The 15,807-nt window shown below is 56.9% G+C and overlaps 1 protein-coding gene and 1 long non-coding RNA gene across 3 annotated transcripts in view; one reads left to right on the top strand and one right to left on the bottom strand.

The window, feature by feature from the left end:
- Nucleotides 1-1,393: 1,393 nt before the first annotated feature.
- PDGFRB (platelet derived growth factor receptor beta) overlaps nucleotides 1,394-15,807 on the bottom strand; it is a 37,170-nt gene continuing 22,756 nt past the window's right edge. For both annotated transcript variants that reach the window (XM_015239390.3, XM_006204449.4), the window contains 13 exons: nucleotides 13,544-13,638; nucleotides 12,486-12,618; nucleotides 11,829-11,933; nucleotides 11,381-11,491; nucleotides 10,202-10,361; nucleotides 8,995-9,155; nucleotides 8,299-8,417; nucleotides 7,936-8,058; nucleotides 7,041-7,152; nucleotides 6,482-6,581; nucleotides 5,839-5,944; nucleotides 4,738-4,967; nucleotides 1,394-3,432 (listed from right to left, as the gene is read on the bottom strand). In XM_015239390.3, the coding sequence (XP_015094876.2) occupies nucleotides 3,255-3,432; nucleotides 4,738-4,967; nucleotides 5,839-5,944; nucleotides 6,482-6,581; nucleotides 7,041-7,152; nucleotides 7,936-8,058; nucleotides 8,299-8,417; nucleotides 8,995-9,155; nucleotides 10,202-10,361; nucleotides 11,381-11,491; nucleotides 11,829-11,933; nucleotides 12,486-12,618; nucleotides 13,544-13,638 (1,733 nt within the window). In that variant the 3' untranslated portion in view covers nucleotides 1,394-3,254. The remainder of the gene's footprint in view (nucleotides 3,433-4,737; nucleotides 4,968-5,838; nucleotides 5,945-6,481; nucleotides 6,582-7,040; nucleotides 7,153-7,935; nucleotides 8,059-8,298; nucleotides 8,418-8,994; nucleotides 9,156-10,201; nucleotides 10,362-11,380; nucleotides 11,492-11,828; nucleotides 11,934-12,485; nucleotides 12,619-13,543; nucleotides 13,639-15,807) is intronic.
- Nucleotides 13,543-14,927, top strand: LOC140691377 (uncharacterized). Its single transcript, XR_012067006.1, has 2 exons — nucleotides 13,543-13,657; nucleotides 14,473-14,927. It is a non-coding gene; the product is annotated as an uncharacterized lncRNA (long non-coding RNA).

Raw genomic sequence — 15,807 nt, 5'->3', positions numbered from 1 at the left:
GGAAACCAGAGGCGGTCTAATCCACCCAAGGCCCCACGAGGAGCAGGCCTGGGGGAGGGAGCCAAGGTCCCCTGACCCCCAGATGGAGGCCTTTCCCACGGGCAAGGATAATCCCCACCCGGAATGTGGTTGTTTCATGTCTTTACAGGGCAGATCACCTCCTACCATAGCCAGGAGAGGAGGGGCCACAGGCTCTGAGGCCAGGACCCCCAGGAGGGTGGGGTTTTCATGGCCAGGCCCTGCGGCGGGCAGGGTTTCCCCTGGTGTGGCTCAGCTGCCCCTGAGTTGGCGGCTGGGCCCATGAGTCAGAGCTGCCCCACATCTCTGTCCCTCTCCCCACTGGCAGCCATGACCTCAGACTTCTGGAGGCTGTCCAGGGAGGCCTGGGGCTCCAAAATGAGGTGCTGGTCCCCAGAAACAAACTGAGATGCCCCTTCCCCAGCTTAGAGAGAGTAAGGAATGGCCAAGGTCACTCAGCGAGGTGTGACAGATCTCAGGCTGAAACCCAATTCCACCTCAGGTGACCCCTCCCAAAGGGCCCAGGTGGGAGGGCCAGGAAGCCCCAGGCTGGCTTCGGGCAGCTCTGTTGCCCTGGCCCCATGCTGCTGCCAGGCCTCCCAGGCCCAGGCTGGGCAGTGGAGCCTACAGCCTGCACCGAGCCGGCCAGTGGATATCAGACACCAGGCTCCTGCCAGCCCCACACCACTGAGCTGCTGCAGCCATGAGGGGCCGGCCTGCAGCCCCTCTGCCCAGCCTGGCTAGACTTCGCTCTCACAGCCACAGCCGGCCCCCCTTTCCCTCCCCTGGCCTTGCCCTGGCCACACTCACCTCCCATCTTCCTCCGTTCCTCTTCCTCTCTCTCCTTCATCCTCTTCCTCATTGTTTCTGCACCCCGGGGTGCTCCATCCATCTGCCCTGCTCCTACGTGAGACCCGACTGCTACTCACCAAGGCCTGGGATCCGGGCTTTAGCAGCTGCCTCTCACTGAGCCACAGCAGCCTCAATCAGGGCCCTCGTGCAGAGTGGAGGCAGGGCGGGGGCGGGGGTGGCCCGGCTTAATAGTTAAAGCCAAAGCACATGGTGGAGCCGGGTGGGGGTGGGGGTAGGAGTCGGGGTGGGGTGAGGCTCAGGCTCCCATCCCAGAACTGGGCACAGCAGAGCCAGAAGAGCCTTCTTTCACACCTTGGAAAAGCGAAGCCTAAGGTCCAGGTAGGTACCAGCAAGGTACCAGCAAAGGCCACAGGGAGCGTGAAAACCCCATCTTACAGATGGAAACGAGACTTGAACTGAAGGGGTCTGTGCCGGGATCCTACAGCTGGGGGAGCCTGTCTGTCCCACGCCACTTCTGCCACCTCCCGGGCCCAGGGACACAAACCCACGAGACACCACGAAGTCTGTGCGTGAGAAGCACCAGGTTTAATATTAAAATCTTTCTCTTAAAAAAAAAAGTACACAGAGAGGAAAACTTGATGGCATACAAAATAGCACTTCTGTTGTATAAATGTGAGTTAATGTGAGTCCTAAAAATACTTGTAAACCTAGGTGATTACATCTTTGGTACCGTAGTGAGAACACACCTTCTCCTTGACCAGACTTCGGTGGTCCCAGGACAGGGAGGTGCGAACCAGCACAGGGGGCTGGTGCCCAGAGCCGCTGACCTTCTCTCATCCCCCTTCTGGCCCTTCCCCTGCCAGCGGTCTGGGCCACAGCCCTCACTCCCCTGGCACCTCCAGAGCCCACTGGACTGGCAGTGACAGTGAGGTGAGCATCCTGGGGCAGTCAAAGCCATCTCCCATGGTTCCTGCCTCAGGGTAGGGCAGCTGTCCGGTGGGAAAGCAACTTCCAAAGTACCCACCTCTTGCGCCCCTTTCTTAGGTCCCTCATCCAAGGCTTCTTGTCCTTTCTCTGTCCTTTATGTCTGTGGCACAGGCCTGGGCAGCAGATCCTGGCATGCTGGGCTGCACCAGATGGCCTGACCTGCGATCTCTGCCACCTCTGCCCAGGATAGCTCCAGAGGTCATGCAGGTGCTGAAAGGGGTCCCATGGTCTCCCCATGTCCATGGGGCAGCTGCTGGGGGATCTCCAGGACACTGGCTGTCACTTATAGTCAAGGCCTGGGCAGCTGGCCTTTTGGGACTAGCCAGGGTCTGGGGAAGGGGCACAGTTCCTGAATGCCCAGAGTATGATCTGTGGTCTGGAATCTCCCCAGGCCCCGGCTGACCCCTAGGATAGAGGTTTGGGGTGTTTTGCTTTGCTTCATCTGAGCAAGTATGCAGCTCCTGGAATATTCTAGAATGCTAGTGCTGGCAGGGCACCAGAAGTCAGAGTCCAACCTGCTAATTTGTCAACAGGGAAAACAGGCCCCGGGAGGGTGAGGGATTCCTCCAAGGTCTCCTGGCGGGTCCAGTACACATACTGGTCCATATATAGGTCCACATGTGCGTACACTTCTTGCAGGCACGTCAATACACTCAACAAAGACGTGGGGCTTGTCTGGCCCTGGGGACTCTGGTGAGTGGATTAAGACTGGCAGTGATGAAGATAAAGGCCCCTAGACTCAAGGGGCCAAGAAGACACGGACACAGGCACTTTTATGGGGAGGTGTACCCCGAGTGCCCGGGGCAGGGGCTCCAGGCCAGGGTGTCCTGTACTTGGCTCAGCCCCCAGCACTAATTAAGCACAGAAGGCCCCAGACCAGCTTGGGCCTGGGGAAGCAAAGACTGGCATCGGTGGGAGGTGGCTTCTGGATGAGGAAATACTGTCCAAGGCCAGGCCCCAGCTCAGCCCGGAGCCAGGAATGCTAGGGTCCCCTCCCCAGCTCTTGGGGAGATAAAAGTGCAGGGAGAGAGCTGCAGCTCCTTGAGGGGCAGCTGGCTGAACAGAAAAAAAAAGTGAATTTACCACCTCATGAACCTTGAGAATCTCTGCAGGGATTCCCACCTCCACATCTGCCAGCCAGGGAGAGAGTCCCAGATCGTGAGTCACCAGGCCCACCTTTCCCATCTTACAGATGGGGAAACTGAGTCCCCTGGGAGAATCCTGGCTCAGAGTCACATGGCCTCCCCAGAGGCAGAGGGCTGGTCCCGGCCCCTGCAGTCCTCTTCCCTCCTAAGCCAGCCCCAGGGGTTGGGGTGTGACATGCCAGGGGCAAAAGCTTTCCAGAAGGGGACAGCTGATGGGAGGCCAGGCCGGGAGGCGCAGGGTGCTGGGAGGTAGAGGGGGAGCTTCGGGCAGGGGAAGGTGGGGACCAGCCCCTACAGGAAGCTGTCTTCCGCCTCAGCCCGAGGCCCGGGGCAGCTTGAATCCGGCGACCGCTCTGGCTCTGGCTCTGGCCCCACCTGGCACCCAGGCTGGGGCTCTGGTTCCTCTTGAGGCTCCAGGGGGCTGTCACAGGAGATGGTAGACGAGGTGTTGACTTCATTCAGGGTGGAGCTAGAGGGGGAAGGCAAGCGAGTGAGGGGCTAGGAGGGAACCACAGTGAAACAGTAACAGCACCGATGTAGAGTGTTTTATCTGTCCGACCTCACACCACGCACCTTACACACTTGAGCTCACGGAACCCTTGTAAGCACTACGCAAGGCAAGCACGACGAAGAAAGTACAGCTCAGAGAGGTTATGTCATTGCCCTGCATCACACAGCAGGTAAGCATAGGAACTGGGACTCCAGAGCAGTCCCAGTTGACTCCAAAGTTCATTGTTCACCCATCAGTGTCTTCATCTCCCGCGTGCCTGAATGTGTAATGATCTCAGTTAATCCCCACAACAGCCTCCAAATAGAACTATTGTTTTCATCTGAGATGAGGAAACTGAGGTTCAGAGAGGGGAAGCAGCTTGTCTGAGGGCACGGAACAGCACTAGCCTCACACCCTAAGCTGTTTGGATTCTGAGCTTAGTTCCACTGCACACTGGCTACCTGGAGCCTTGGAATATTCGCTTCTTAAACAGAGTGGGGAGGGCCTTCTAAGTCCCGTGTGTGCACATGGAGAGGCTCGCAGCGAAGGTGCCTGGTGGGGTCCCGCAGCAGCTACTGGCAGAGCTGGAGCTGGAACCCAGGCTGGGGCCCCTGCCACCTCGCCACAGGGTGGATCTGGTTTTGGGTGTGGGTCTGGCCTCAAGGGGAACCCTTCTCTCCGGCTGAGGGCAGACCCTGTGTGAACATCAGCTCCACACGAGAGCCAGGCCGTCCTCTGTGACCCTCCCCACACTGTAACTCCACCACAACCCAAGGCAAAGGAAAAGCATGGATCTCCTCCCTAGTCTGAATTCTGGCCTGAACTCCTGTAGACACCTCTGCCTCCTACAACTGTGCCAGGCTCCCTGGGAGCCTCAGGGCGTGGTGCTGAAGGACAGACAGCAGCCCTAGGGCTGGCGATGACTGCAGAGCAGGACGTGGGGTGCTGGGACGCCAACAAGATTTTCCTCTTGTCCTCCTTAGGGGTAGATGGGGGCCTAGAGAGGGGACAGAGTAGATGACCTCTGGGGACTCCTTTAAAGGGAACAGCTACCTCGCAATTAAGTCCCAGCCCTTTTTCTCTCTTACCAGCCTGCCCCTTTCACCTGAGGTCATCAAAGTTCAAATGGATTCAATTCCCTCTTCTGATCGCTGGCGGAAATATGTACCTATCCTTGGTAACTTACTTCTAAGGCAGGCCCAATGGCAGGAAGACATGGACAGATACACACACACACATACGCCACACACACTACTGCTTCGGGCCACACGTCAGCGTGGCTACCTGGCAAGGCTGGGGGAACCCTCCAGCGGGCCCTCATCAGCGACCTCGGGTTTGGGGTCGGGCAGGGGGATGATATAGTCGTTGTCACCCTCGGGCTGCACAGCAGTGTAGAGGACAGAGCTGGTGTCCAGCGGGGATCGCAGGCCGTGGAAGCCGGGCAAGCGGGCTTGGGACCGAAGGACGGCTGGGTGGTCGCTCCTCAGAAACTCCTCATCCACCTGCTGGTACTTCTGCTCCACGGGGCAGGAGAACCCGAGACACAGGGATGGTCAGACCAGAAATGCCTTTAGGGATCATCTGACAGATTCTGACCCAGCCCTTATAAATAAGGCAACTGGTGCTCAGACAGGAGGGAGAATTGCACAAAGCCACGTGGCTGAGCTGGCCTCCCACAAGGCAAGGTGTGTTCAGGGCCACCCAGGGAGGGGGCAGTGATCAGACCAGCACCTGCGACCCTAAATTTCCCCCATTTCGGGTAGACAGGTATGGGCTCTTGGCCTGCCACGTCCTCCTTCGCTGGGGCCTCAGTTTCCCTTGCTACTGAATGGGGACAACTCCACTCCATCCACTGGTCCCAGGGCCGTAACCAGATGTGGCTGGGAGTGGGCTTAGGAACGGGCTGAGGGAAAGGGCCGAGTCTGGGCCAGAGGACATGTGCATTTCCTTACTGTAGCTTCATAGCTGGGCAGGGAGGGTTTTAAGGCCCTGCTGGCTCTATTTGCCTTGCACGAGCCTGCAACAGGCCCCTAGTGGTCAACTAGGCTGGGGTTATTCAGACTTATGAAGGAGGCACGGGATTTAGCCTGAGCGCAGAGGCCTGGGGAAGGATGCAGGAAGGAGGAGGGTGCAGGCTCCCTGCCCTCACTTTAAATCAATCAGCTTCCATTGAGGATTTCACTTTTAAAAACTCCGTGCCTCGAAAATCAATTATTCACAGCTCTAGCCCATTTTTTAAAAATTAGTACCAACAGGGAAACTGAGACCCAAACAGGGTAAAAGATGATTCCCTGAACACCAGCCTGTCACGCAGAGCCTTGTACCCTGTGTCTGACTTCCGGACCAGAGCTCCTTGCTCCCCACCCTGCACCCTGCTCTACATACCTTTTTGTAACCCTCGCCCAGCAGTCTCTCGAGAAGCAGCACCAGCTGGGAGAAGGGCGGCCGAATCTCAAACTTCTCTTCCCAGCACTTCTGCATGATCTCGTAGCTGAGGAGAGGGGCAGAGGGGTCAGGGCCTCCAGCTCACGGTCCACCGCCTCCCAGCACAAAGTGAGTAGTGAGAGGAGCTGGGAGCGGAGGAGGGGAGGGTTGTCCCATCATTGTGCCTGGACGCTCCCTTGGGAAGCCCTCTCTCCTCCCCTAGTTCAGTGGCTCTGTGGGGTTGATCACACCTTGGTGACATGTGACCCAGGTCTGGCCAGTAGGAGTTTTCATCCCCTCAGCTCAGGGGTGGGCTCTGGATGGGTGTGTGACCCCAGCTGAGCCTTGGCAATCAGCTCTGGGCCTTTCACTGGAGCTGTGGGGAAAGCAGCTGGGGCGTGGCCAATGGGATGGCTCCAGCCTGAACGTGAGGCTGGCAAGGAAGAAAGCAGAGCCCAGGAGTGGAAGGAGAGATTGTGGATGACCTCATCTGAACACCTGGATCTGGTTATACCTAGATTTTTCTAGATCTCTGAACTCAGTGGGTTAAGCTGGGTATCAGTGGCCTGCACCCAAAAAAAATCTTCCCAAACGGTCCACTCACATCTCGTCGGAGGCGTGGGCGGGCTGGGCCATGCGGTAGCCCCGTTTGATGGCGTTATAGAACTGCTCGTTCATGGGCAGCTCTGGGTACGGGGTGCCACCTGTTGGGGAGCAGAAGCAAGAGACACAGGCCCAGGGGTGTTGGGAAAGCAGCAGGAACCCTCTTCAGCAGGACAGGGAGAGGCACACCAGCCCTGGCAGGGGTGAGGGGTGAGGGGTGAGGTGGCCTTGGCACTGGGCAATGTGGGTTCCCTCAAAGGCCCTGGACAGAGGCCACATCCCTCCCCAGAATCAGAGAACCAGAGAACATCCGAGCCAAGCAGGCTTTTTGACATAACTGTCCAAACCCATCTATATACTCAGATAGGGAGGTAAAGAGTCCCAAAGAGGGCAAGAGACTTGCCAAGGTCACACAGCAACCAGAAAGAAGCAGAGCTGGGACTTGACCCAGAGCCCCTGGTCCCTGTCCCACAGCCTGTCCCACCGCCCCACCAGGACAGAGGTGCGAGCGGTCAGGTGGACGCAGTGTCGTGCCGCTGAGCCAGGGGAAGAAGGGGTACCCAGGGTGAAGATCTCCCAGAGCAGGATCCCGAAGGACCACACGTCGCTCAGGGTGGTGTAGAGGCTGTTGAAGATGCTCTCGGGGGCCATCCACTTCAGAGGCAGGAAGGTCTGCGAGAGGGCAGAGGGTGCCGAGTGCAAGGAGGGGCCGGGTCCCACTGTGCACCTGGGAGCCCCGACGAGGCCCGGGAGTTCCCACCCCCCAGCTCTTTCTCACTTCCCAGTCCCTGAGGGCCCATCTCTGCTGGTACAGGGTTCCCACGCCCACCCCAGGGCTGGCCAGAGGATCAGGAGGCTGAGTTTCTTTCACCACAAGCTGGGGGCGTGGTAGTCCCTGTTTGTGGGGAAGCGCCCCAGGGTCTGAGGCTCCTCATGGAACAGGCCCCCTTCCTGACCCCAGGAGAGGCCTCTGGCTGAGGTGGTAGGCGTCGGGGAGGCAGGGACGTGGCAAAGTGCCACCCAGCTCTCACCTGGCTGCCTTGCATCCCTGCAGCTCTGGGTCACTGACCCCATGTGGAAAGTGGGGATATGACCGGGAGGCAAGATGGTCACGTTTTAACCAAATACGGCCTCCCACCTACTCATCTGTCTTAGCCTGTCACTGAGGCTTCTTCCTCTGCCCATCACCACTGCTGGGATGGCGCATTTGGCCTGTTCCCCCTCCAACCAGCCCAGGACCCATTACAGCTAGTCCCTCGCCCCCTGCCATGACCAGCAAACCTGAGCCCCCAGCCAACCCTACAACCCTCGGTGTCTCTCCCCTACCCCAACCCCGTGCACAGCTGCTGGCTCCCCTTCCTGTCCCTGCTGGGCAGGTCAGGCCATAAGCAGCCCTGCCCTGATCCCCTCTGAACCACAGCCACTCAGACCAGGAGGATCGGGGAAGGCACTCACGCTGCCCTTGGAGATGTAGTTCGAGTCCCGCATGATGTCACGAGCCAGGCCAAAGTCACAGATCTTGACGAGCTTGCCCTCACAGATGAGCACATTCCTGGCTGCCAGGTCTCGGTGGACGCACTGGGGAGGGAGGAGACAGGCGCTGAGGCCCCGGGGGCAATTGTGGGGAAAGACCCTCCACGTCAAGGGCTTTGGGAAAAACGCATCACTGCTCGGGTGTGAGGGGCCATGTGGTAGGAGAGCATTCGCCATCCTCACCCACCAGAGGGCTCCTGATGGGGCCATGGACTTGGAGGACCCTGGCTGGCCAGGCGACCCACCTCCCCAGGGCCCCGCTCGGCTCACTGGGACCACACATACATTCTTGGAGGCCAGGAACTCCATGCCATTGGCCACCTGGTAGCTGAAGCCCACAAGATCCGTGTAGCTAAGCACTGGGGACTCGTTGATCAAAGTCGCCCGGCAGGTCCTCTCAGGAGCTAAGGAAGAGCAGAAGGTCGCCCACCATCCTGTGTCCCATGGCCCAGAGAACCCCTCTCTTTGGCTTGTGGAGGCTGAATGTCCCAAAGAGGTGACTCCTGATCCTCTAAGCCTCCCCAAAAAGGAAAACAATTTCCAAATATCTGACTTAAACTCTCCAACTTTATCAGAGCCCTCACTGGCCAGAAAAACTCTTGCCATTAGCCATGGCCATCTTTGCTCAGCCCAGCCTGTCGGCTCTGCAGGGGCTCTAGATTGGCCTGGGGCCGGCTCTGAGCAGACTGCTCCTCCCCAAGGCCCCAGGAAGCCAGGTACTTCCACCCTCTCCCCTCCCCTCCCCTCCCTGAGGGCTGTTTGCACATCTCTGGACCCAGAAACAGGGGTTCAGATTGCAGCTCCACACCACAGCAGCTTAGGCTGGGTGGCCAGCCTCAGTTTCTGCATCTATGAAGTGGGCACATGGCCATCTTCCTTGCAGGGTTGTTGCCAGGCTGGGCAGGATCAAGGTTTTGAAAAGGATGCACAACTGCACAGGTGCAGGGGCCATGCAGGTGTGAGGAGCCCGTGCATACCTACCAGAGGGGACGTAGTTATCGTAAGGAGCCATGTAGTTGGAGGACTCGATGTCTGCGTATTTGACATCCCCTTTCATGTCCAGCATGGGCACGTAGTCCACTGACTCATCCTTGCTCATGTCCATGTAGCCGCCGTCACTCTCCCCGGGCAGGGACACGTGGCTGGGGGCAGAGGAGTATCACAGGAGAGGCACAGGCTCTCCCCTCTCCTCCCTCTCCTGCCCCTCTGCTCATCCCTGGGGCCTGCAAGGCTCTGTCACTCATGTATTTCTTCTCTCCCTCCCTCCCACCCCTAGTCTGTCACAATATGAATGACCAGGTAGAGAGCCCTTCCAGCCAACCTCAGACCCACCCTGAGCTGGGCACTGGGGCTGCCAAGATGACATAAGTCCCAGGGCATGTCCTCAGAGAACTCACCCCCAGGGGTGATTACAGCACCCCAGAACAAGGGTCACAAGAAGGGCCTGTACCCAGATGTCTTTCTGGGGCCTGTAAAGTACTGTGCAGCCATGATGCCCTGCGAGTGGGCAATGATTGCCTTAGTGCCTCTGCCTGCAGCTTCAGCTCCCCAGAGAGCTGCAGGACTATGTCCATATGTGCCTCTAGGGGGAGGGAAGGAAATCAGTCAAAATGTTGGGGAGGACATGGGTTAATGCTATTCTGAAGTTACTCTTATCTCTGCAATAAACATGTATTGCTTTTGTGATCAGCCAAAGAATGAAGAAATGTTATTTTTGGAAAAGAAGAAGAAAGGGGTTGAGCTGCCCTGGGGGCAGTGGAGAGACTGGTGTGTGGAGGGAGTGGGGAAGCCACGGCGAGGGAGCAGAAGAGTGTGGAGCCAGACAGTGAGGGTCGCCTGGGACAGGAGGGCGCTGGGTGCTCCCCGTGGAGGGGGAGAAGGTAACAGGACACGAGATGGGGCAGGGTGAGGGGTCAAGAGGTCACATGTGCAGAGTGCTCAGCATGGAGCCTGGCACACCTTGGACAGTCAGTAGGTGGTCCCCCCCATCATCACGGTCATGACTGTCATGCCCTCATCTGGGGTGGCGGAGGCCCAGGTCTCAGGCTGACTGGGGAGACAAGTGAAACCTGGCTCCAGGAGTGACTCTGCCCACCCTGGTCTCAGCCTCCTGTCCTGGACAAGGAGGGAGTGAGCAGGCGCTCCTCAGGGCCCCCACGGACTCAGGTCCTGGCCCCCCTCCTGGCACCTGAGCAGCGGGAGCCCGCCGGGCAGGGCGTTGCTGTAGAGCTCGGCACTGGGCGGGCGGCGCTTGTCGGAGCAGCGCTGCAGGAAGGTGTGCTTGTTGCGGTGCAGGTAGTCCACCAGGTCGCCGTAGCGGCAGTACTCGGTGATGATGTAGATGGGCCCTGCGGAGGCACAGGCTCAGGGACAGTCCCCGGGGAGGCCAAGGCCTTCCCGGCAGGGCCATGAGACTAATGACAGGCTGCATGGGGGACAGCAAAGAGGCATAGGCGCTAGGCAAACTTAGTTCTTTTCCTGATTGTGAGCAAGGCACTTGGTCTCCGTCAGCCTTACTTTCCTCATCTGTTAAATGGGGCTATGAATACCCACCTCAAGTTGCTGCATTGAGTACCCATGAGTTAATGCCTTTGTCAGCTCAGCTTAGTGCCTGGCATGCAGCAAGCGCAGGGTTAGTGGTTATTGATAAAGTTTATTTGGGAGCCAAGTATATAAAGTAAACAAAGGCAACTGTTTATTATTGGGTTACTGTTTAAATTCAAACCCAACACACTGACCTAAAGTCAACTGGTGACAGCTTGAAGATACCAGTGGAATCAAAAATTCCGAAATGTGTGATCACTGCAAATTCAAACTGGCCTACGTACACAACACACTTCCGCATTTGTCTTGGTTGCACAACACTGAGGAAAGTCCCAAATCTCACAATAAGCAGCTGCAAATAGTGATAACATTTGTTTTGCAGCCTAGCTTGTAATCAGAGTCTCAAATAAACACACCTGGCTGGAGCGCCCTTATTCTATGATCCGAAGACAGCAGCTCCCAGCGAGCATGCTGGCAGTCTCCAGAGCTGGGGGAGTCATTCACTTCAGTGTCGCATGAGCTGTCACTTATTGTAATAATTTTTTAAAACGTATTGTGAATGCTCAATAAATGTCAGAGGACCGCTTGATTTAAAAACTGCTGGGACTGGTGGCCTGAAGAGTCCTTTGGCCTTGAAGGTGATGTGATTTTGTGAGTTGCTAAATCCTACACCCGTCCGGCTCTGTGAAGTGAGGGCACTGGACAGGATGGGCATGGACCCGCCAGCTGGAGCGGCCTGGTGTCCGTGGACTGAGGACGTGTGGGGAGGGGCCAGGCCTTGGCCACTGGCATTTTCCCAGACTCCTCTGGGGGGTGGTTGTACCTCCTTTAGTGCAGGCTCCCAGCAGGTTGACCACGTTCAGGTGAGGCCCGAGGTGACTCATGATCTTCAGCTCTGACATGAGGGCTTGCTTCTCACTGCTGCGGGCTGTGGCTGAGGGAGAGAGGGGCCCTCAGGCCCGGCCCAGTCACTGAGGCCCCAGGGAGGCCCAACGGGGGCCTATTCTGTGTCTTCTGTGCTATAAGACCCAGGGGGTCTAGGGTGGTGAGGACCCACATGCAGGAGAAGGGGACAGAGGACGGGAGGGAGGTGGGGGAGGAGGCTCCCAGAGGAGGGGGCAGGGTGAGGAAGCCTCTTTCCCACAGCAGAACCGGCAGCGCTGCTGGCTGTGGCGGGACTGCTCTTGCACTGAGAGAGTCAGAACCTGGCCTGCTCTGGGAGTGTCTGGACACGCGGGCAGAAGGCAGGGCAGAGGGCTTCCAGCACTCACATTTTAGCATCTTGACGGCCACCTTCATGGTAGCCTGTGAATGGCTCAGGCCATGAGCCGTGGCCTCCACCACCTGCCCAAAGGCCCCGGAGCCCAGGGTGCGTCCTGGGGGAGAGATGATCTCTCAGCTCCTGGCCCACCAGGAAGCTGTATCCCTCACCCTCTGTCAGGTCAGCGTAGACATCCCTCAAGCCACCATGGACTTAAGGAGTTTCCCCCATAGAGGCTCCTAAAATCAGAGTGCATCCCCGTCCTTCCTTGTCTTGTCTAAGTCCTGCTTGCTTTCTGGCCTATCTTTAGTTCCTGGAAGCTTTTCTCCCACGGCAGAGAGGAGTACAGCTTCTCTGCACCTTCTCAGCCTCTCCAGCTAGACTCAGCACAGGCCTGGCGCTCGGCCTGCCCTCCATTAATATTTCCTCTCTTGCCACGAAGGCGTCCCATCTCACACAGTCACAGGATCACAGGACCTCAATGCTGGACAGTTCTTGGAAGATCATCTTGTCCCCTTTGTACACAGGAGGGGACTGAGGCCAGAGAAGGCAAGACTTCAGCCCTAGGTCTCAAAGCTAGTCATGGCAAGGCTGGGCCCAGATCTCAGACAGTGTTCCCACCCGCCTCAAGTCCCCTGACTGCCATTTGAGGCCTCCCTGGACTGACCAAGCACAAGCTGGTCCCGAGGCAGCTCCCAGGTGGAGTCATAGGGCAGCTGCATAGGGTCCACATAGATGTACTCGTGGCCATCAGAGCTCACAGATTCAATCACCTTCCATCGGATCTCGTAGCGTGGCTTCTGCGGGACCAAGACCAGGTATAGAACATCAGAGGGAGTCTGGGCCTTGAGGCCCACTAGGTCCACTTCCTTATGGAACAGATAGGACAGGAGACCCCGAGGCCCAGAGAGGGGCAGTGGCATAACTGAAGTCACACAGCAAGTTACTGATAGAGCCAAGGCCTTCATGGGCTCTGCGGGAACAGGTGCCAGGGGGAGGTGGCTGAGGAGCAGCTGATGGCTGAGGGGCAGGCTCATCAGAACCGCCTCACCAGCTTCTCCCAGAACTCCGGCTGCTCCTCAGATGGGAGTAGATGAGCAGGCAGCTCTGGAAAGTGACATGAGGCAGGGACAATGTGCCAGATGTGGATGGCCCCTCCCACACTGGGTCAGTCACAGTGGGAATCTCAGCAAGATGTAACCTTAGAATGTTGAAATCACAGGATGTTGGAATCACAGTATTGGAACTTTAGAATGATAGAATCATGGCTACAATCCTGTGCTGGAATCACAGAATGGTGAAATCTCAGAAGAGACCATTGAAATTACTGATTCATATAATTAGACTGCATTTCAGTAGGATGCTGGGAGTCTCTGTGGGTGAGAGCTGGAAGAATGCTAGAGCCCATGCAGTCCACCTCAAAGGCCCCACACTCTGTGGCTGGGATGGGCAGGGATGATGCCTGAGTAGGACTCTGGGTGGGGAGCCGGGTGCACAGCAGAGACAGGAAACCCTGGATGGCCTGGACCAAGCCCACGTTGGCCCAGGCTGCTGGGTTTGGAGGCAGGTCAGATACCCAGCATCACTGTAGATCACTTTACACCTGAGCTCCATGCTGGGCTCCGGACACAACCAGATCCTGCAGCACTAGAGGACGGCATGGTTGGGGGTGGGGGGATCCATGCAAAAAAAAACGGTGTGCCAGTGTGTACCCATGGGGCTTACCTTCTGCCAGAGCATGATGAGGATGATGAGGGAGATGATTGTGAGGACGACCAAGGCGAGGATGGCTGAGATCACCACCACCTTGAAGGGCAGGGCTGGAAGCAGAGACAAGAGGTGCTAACGAGCAAACAGGGTACTGGCATCTCCCTTCCCTTCACTCCACCTCTGGCGCCACAAATTCCTCTCTGTCCATCCTGCCCACTGTGGAACCAGCCCCATTCCCCTCTTGGCCTATGATGTCAGACCCTTAACCTCTTCCCTCTGGGCCACATCTTCAGCCTCTTCCATAAATACTCCGTGCCCTGCAGGAACTACCTCTGGATCACTATCAGCCTCCATACCCCTTCAGCCTCTGCCAGGGTCCGTTTGGCCTGTCTGTCATAGCTCCAGATTGGATGCAAGCTCCTGACAGCCGGGCAGTGGCTTAGCTCTCCTCCGAATCCATGCCCTGGCTGGGGCTGTCACAGCTAGGACAGAGCCTGACCGAGGGGCCAATGGATCTAGTGACTGAGCTCCCACAGCCTGATGCACCCAGACTGCAGAAAGGAGCCCATTTCCTCCCCTATTTCACGCCAAGTGCCCACCTGGGGCCGAGGTAGTGATGGTAGTTATAACGTACCCCCCCCCGAGGAAACTGGGGTAACCAAGTAGGACCAACTCTGGCTCCTGCAAGCCCTGAGTCTCCTCCACCTTCAAGGCCTCAACTTCTCTGCTGCACAGTTACCCACTCCTTCCCACTCACTCTGCATCCATCCTAGCCAGACCCCCATCTCTCCTGCCTTGCCCCTCTGGCCACCCATGTGGTCCCCTGGGAACTCATTCTATTCTCCTCTGTCCCCCGCCTGCCCTCCTCTGCTCTCTAGAGAGCCCTGTTCCTCCTCCTCAAGGACTCAGACCAACATCACTCCTCTCCTCCTTCTCCCCACCAGGTCACACATCCTGGGAAGGAAGGCCGCATCTTCTAGGGAGCTACCTCTGAGTAAAAAGAGGAGCCTCCATCCAGCCATGGCAGTCCTCCGTGGGCTGGTGCATGGCTCTCCTCTTATGGCACAAAAATGTTTCCCTTCTGCCTTGCTCAGGGCTGGTCTGCAGGTGCCCACTTGCTCAAGGATACGTGTGCATGTGTGAGAGCGTGGGTGAGACAAGGTATTAAAATCTCCACCTATCCCACCACAGGGCAGGGGGAGGCAGGTCACTTACACATGGCAACTGCACTTACACATGGACCTACCCAAGTGCAGCCATAAGTGTGTCACAACACCTCGTACAGACTTCACAGCTCTGCTTGTACTGGCTTCTGCCTTCCCCTGTAGCCCCCTCCCTTACCACTCCCCTCCCCTTTATCTCCTCCTCCAGTCCTTAAATAAACACATACTCTGCTCTCTAGCCAGGCTGAATTCCATTAACTTTGCTAAACCCACTTTGCCTCTGGGCTTTTGCACAGGCTGTTCCCTCTAACTGGAACGCTGTTCCTCACCAAGCTAACTCCTACTTATCTTTCAGCTATTGACTTTTAGCTTCCTTTTACCAGGACATTTTCTTGAATCCCACAGCTGGGTATGGAGCCCCTTCTCCGTCTAGGCTTTTGCCCCAAAGTGTGACCCCCATAAGTCTAGTTCCTTGTCTGCCTTCTCTCTGGACTGTAGGCACTAGGTGGACAGGCAGTGCTGGGTCTTCTCCACTGAGAAGGTGAGACCCTGTCACTATTTACTGAATGAGGAAACAGGTGAATAAATGAAGTACATGCACACAGGTACATACGTGTACAGGGACTGGCAGGTAGCAATAGCATCTGGGCACTAGTAGGGACTGTTCACATAGACAAGAATTATGCAGGTGTGTGTACCTGCTAACAGACATGCACAGCACAGAGGCATATATGCACAGGGCTCGGGCTGCACACTTTTACAGAAGGGTGTGTTGCCTCTCCATACTTATAGACATGCACTATGTCAGCACACACACGTGCACAGGAGTGGTAAATGCATCATTTGCACACTTGTATGGGGATCACACATCTGCATGTACATGCCTATAGATATTCACTCGTGGGTTTATATAACTGCCTGGGGCTTGGGCATGCTCATGTTCATGATTTACAAACATACAGTCAGTGGGTTTTCACACATAAACATGCTTGCATACGTGCTCACACAAACACACACACACACACACTTTAGCTTTATGCATGTGTCTGGGGATTGGGCATTCTTCATTCTGTGGGTTACAAATCTACACTTGGAGGGTATGCACCCATGTCCAAG

Source organism: Vicugna pacos, chromosome 3 (assembly GCF_048564905.1).
Source record: "Vicugna pacos chromosome 3, VicPac4, whole genome shotgun sequence".
Lineage (NCBI taxonomy): Eukaryota > Metazoa > Chordata > Mammalia > Artiodactyla > Camelidae > Vicugna > Vicugna pacos.
The sequence above is the reverse complement of the archived record's forward strand: the minus strand, read 5'-3'. Positions and strand labels throughout refer to the sequence as shown.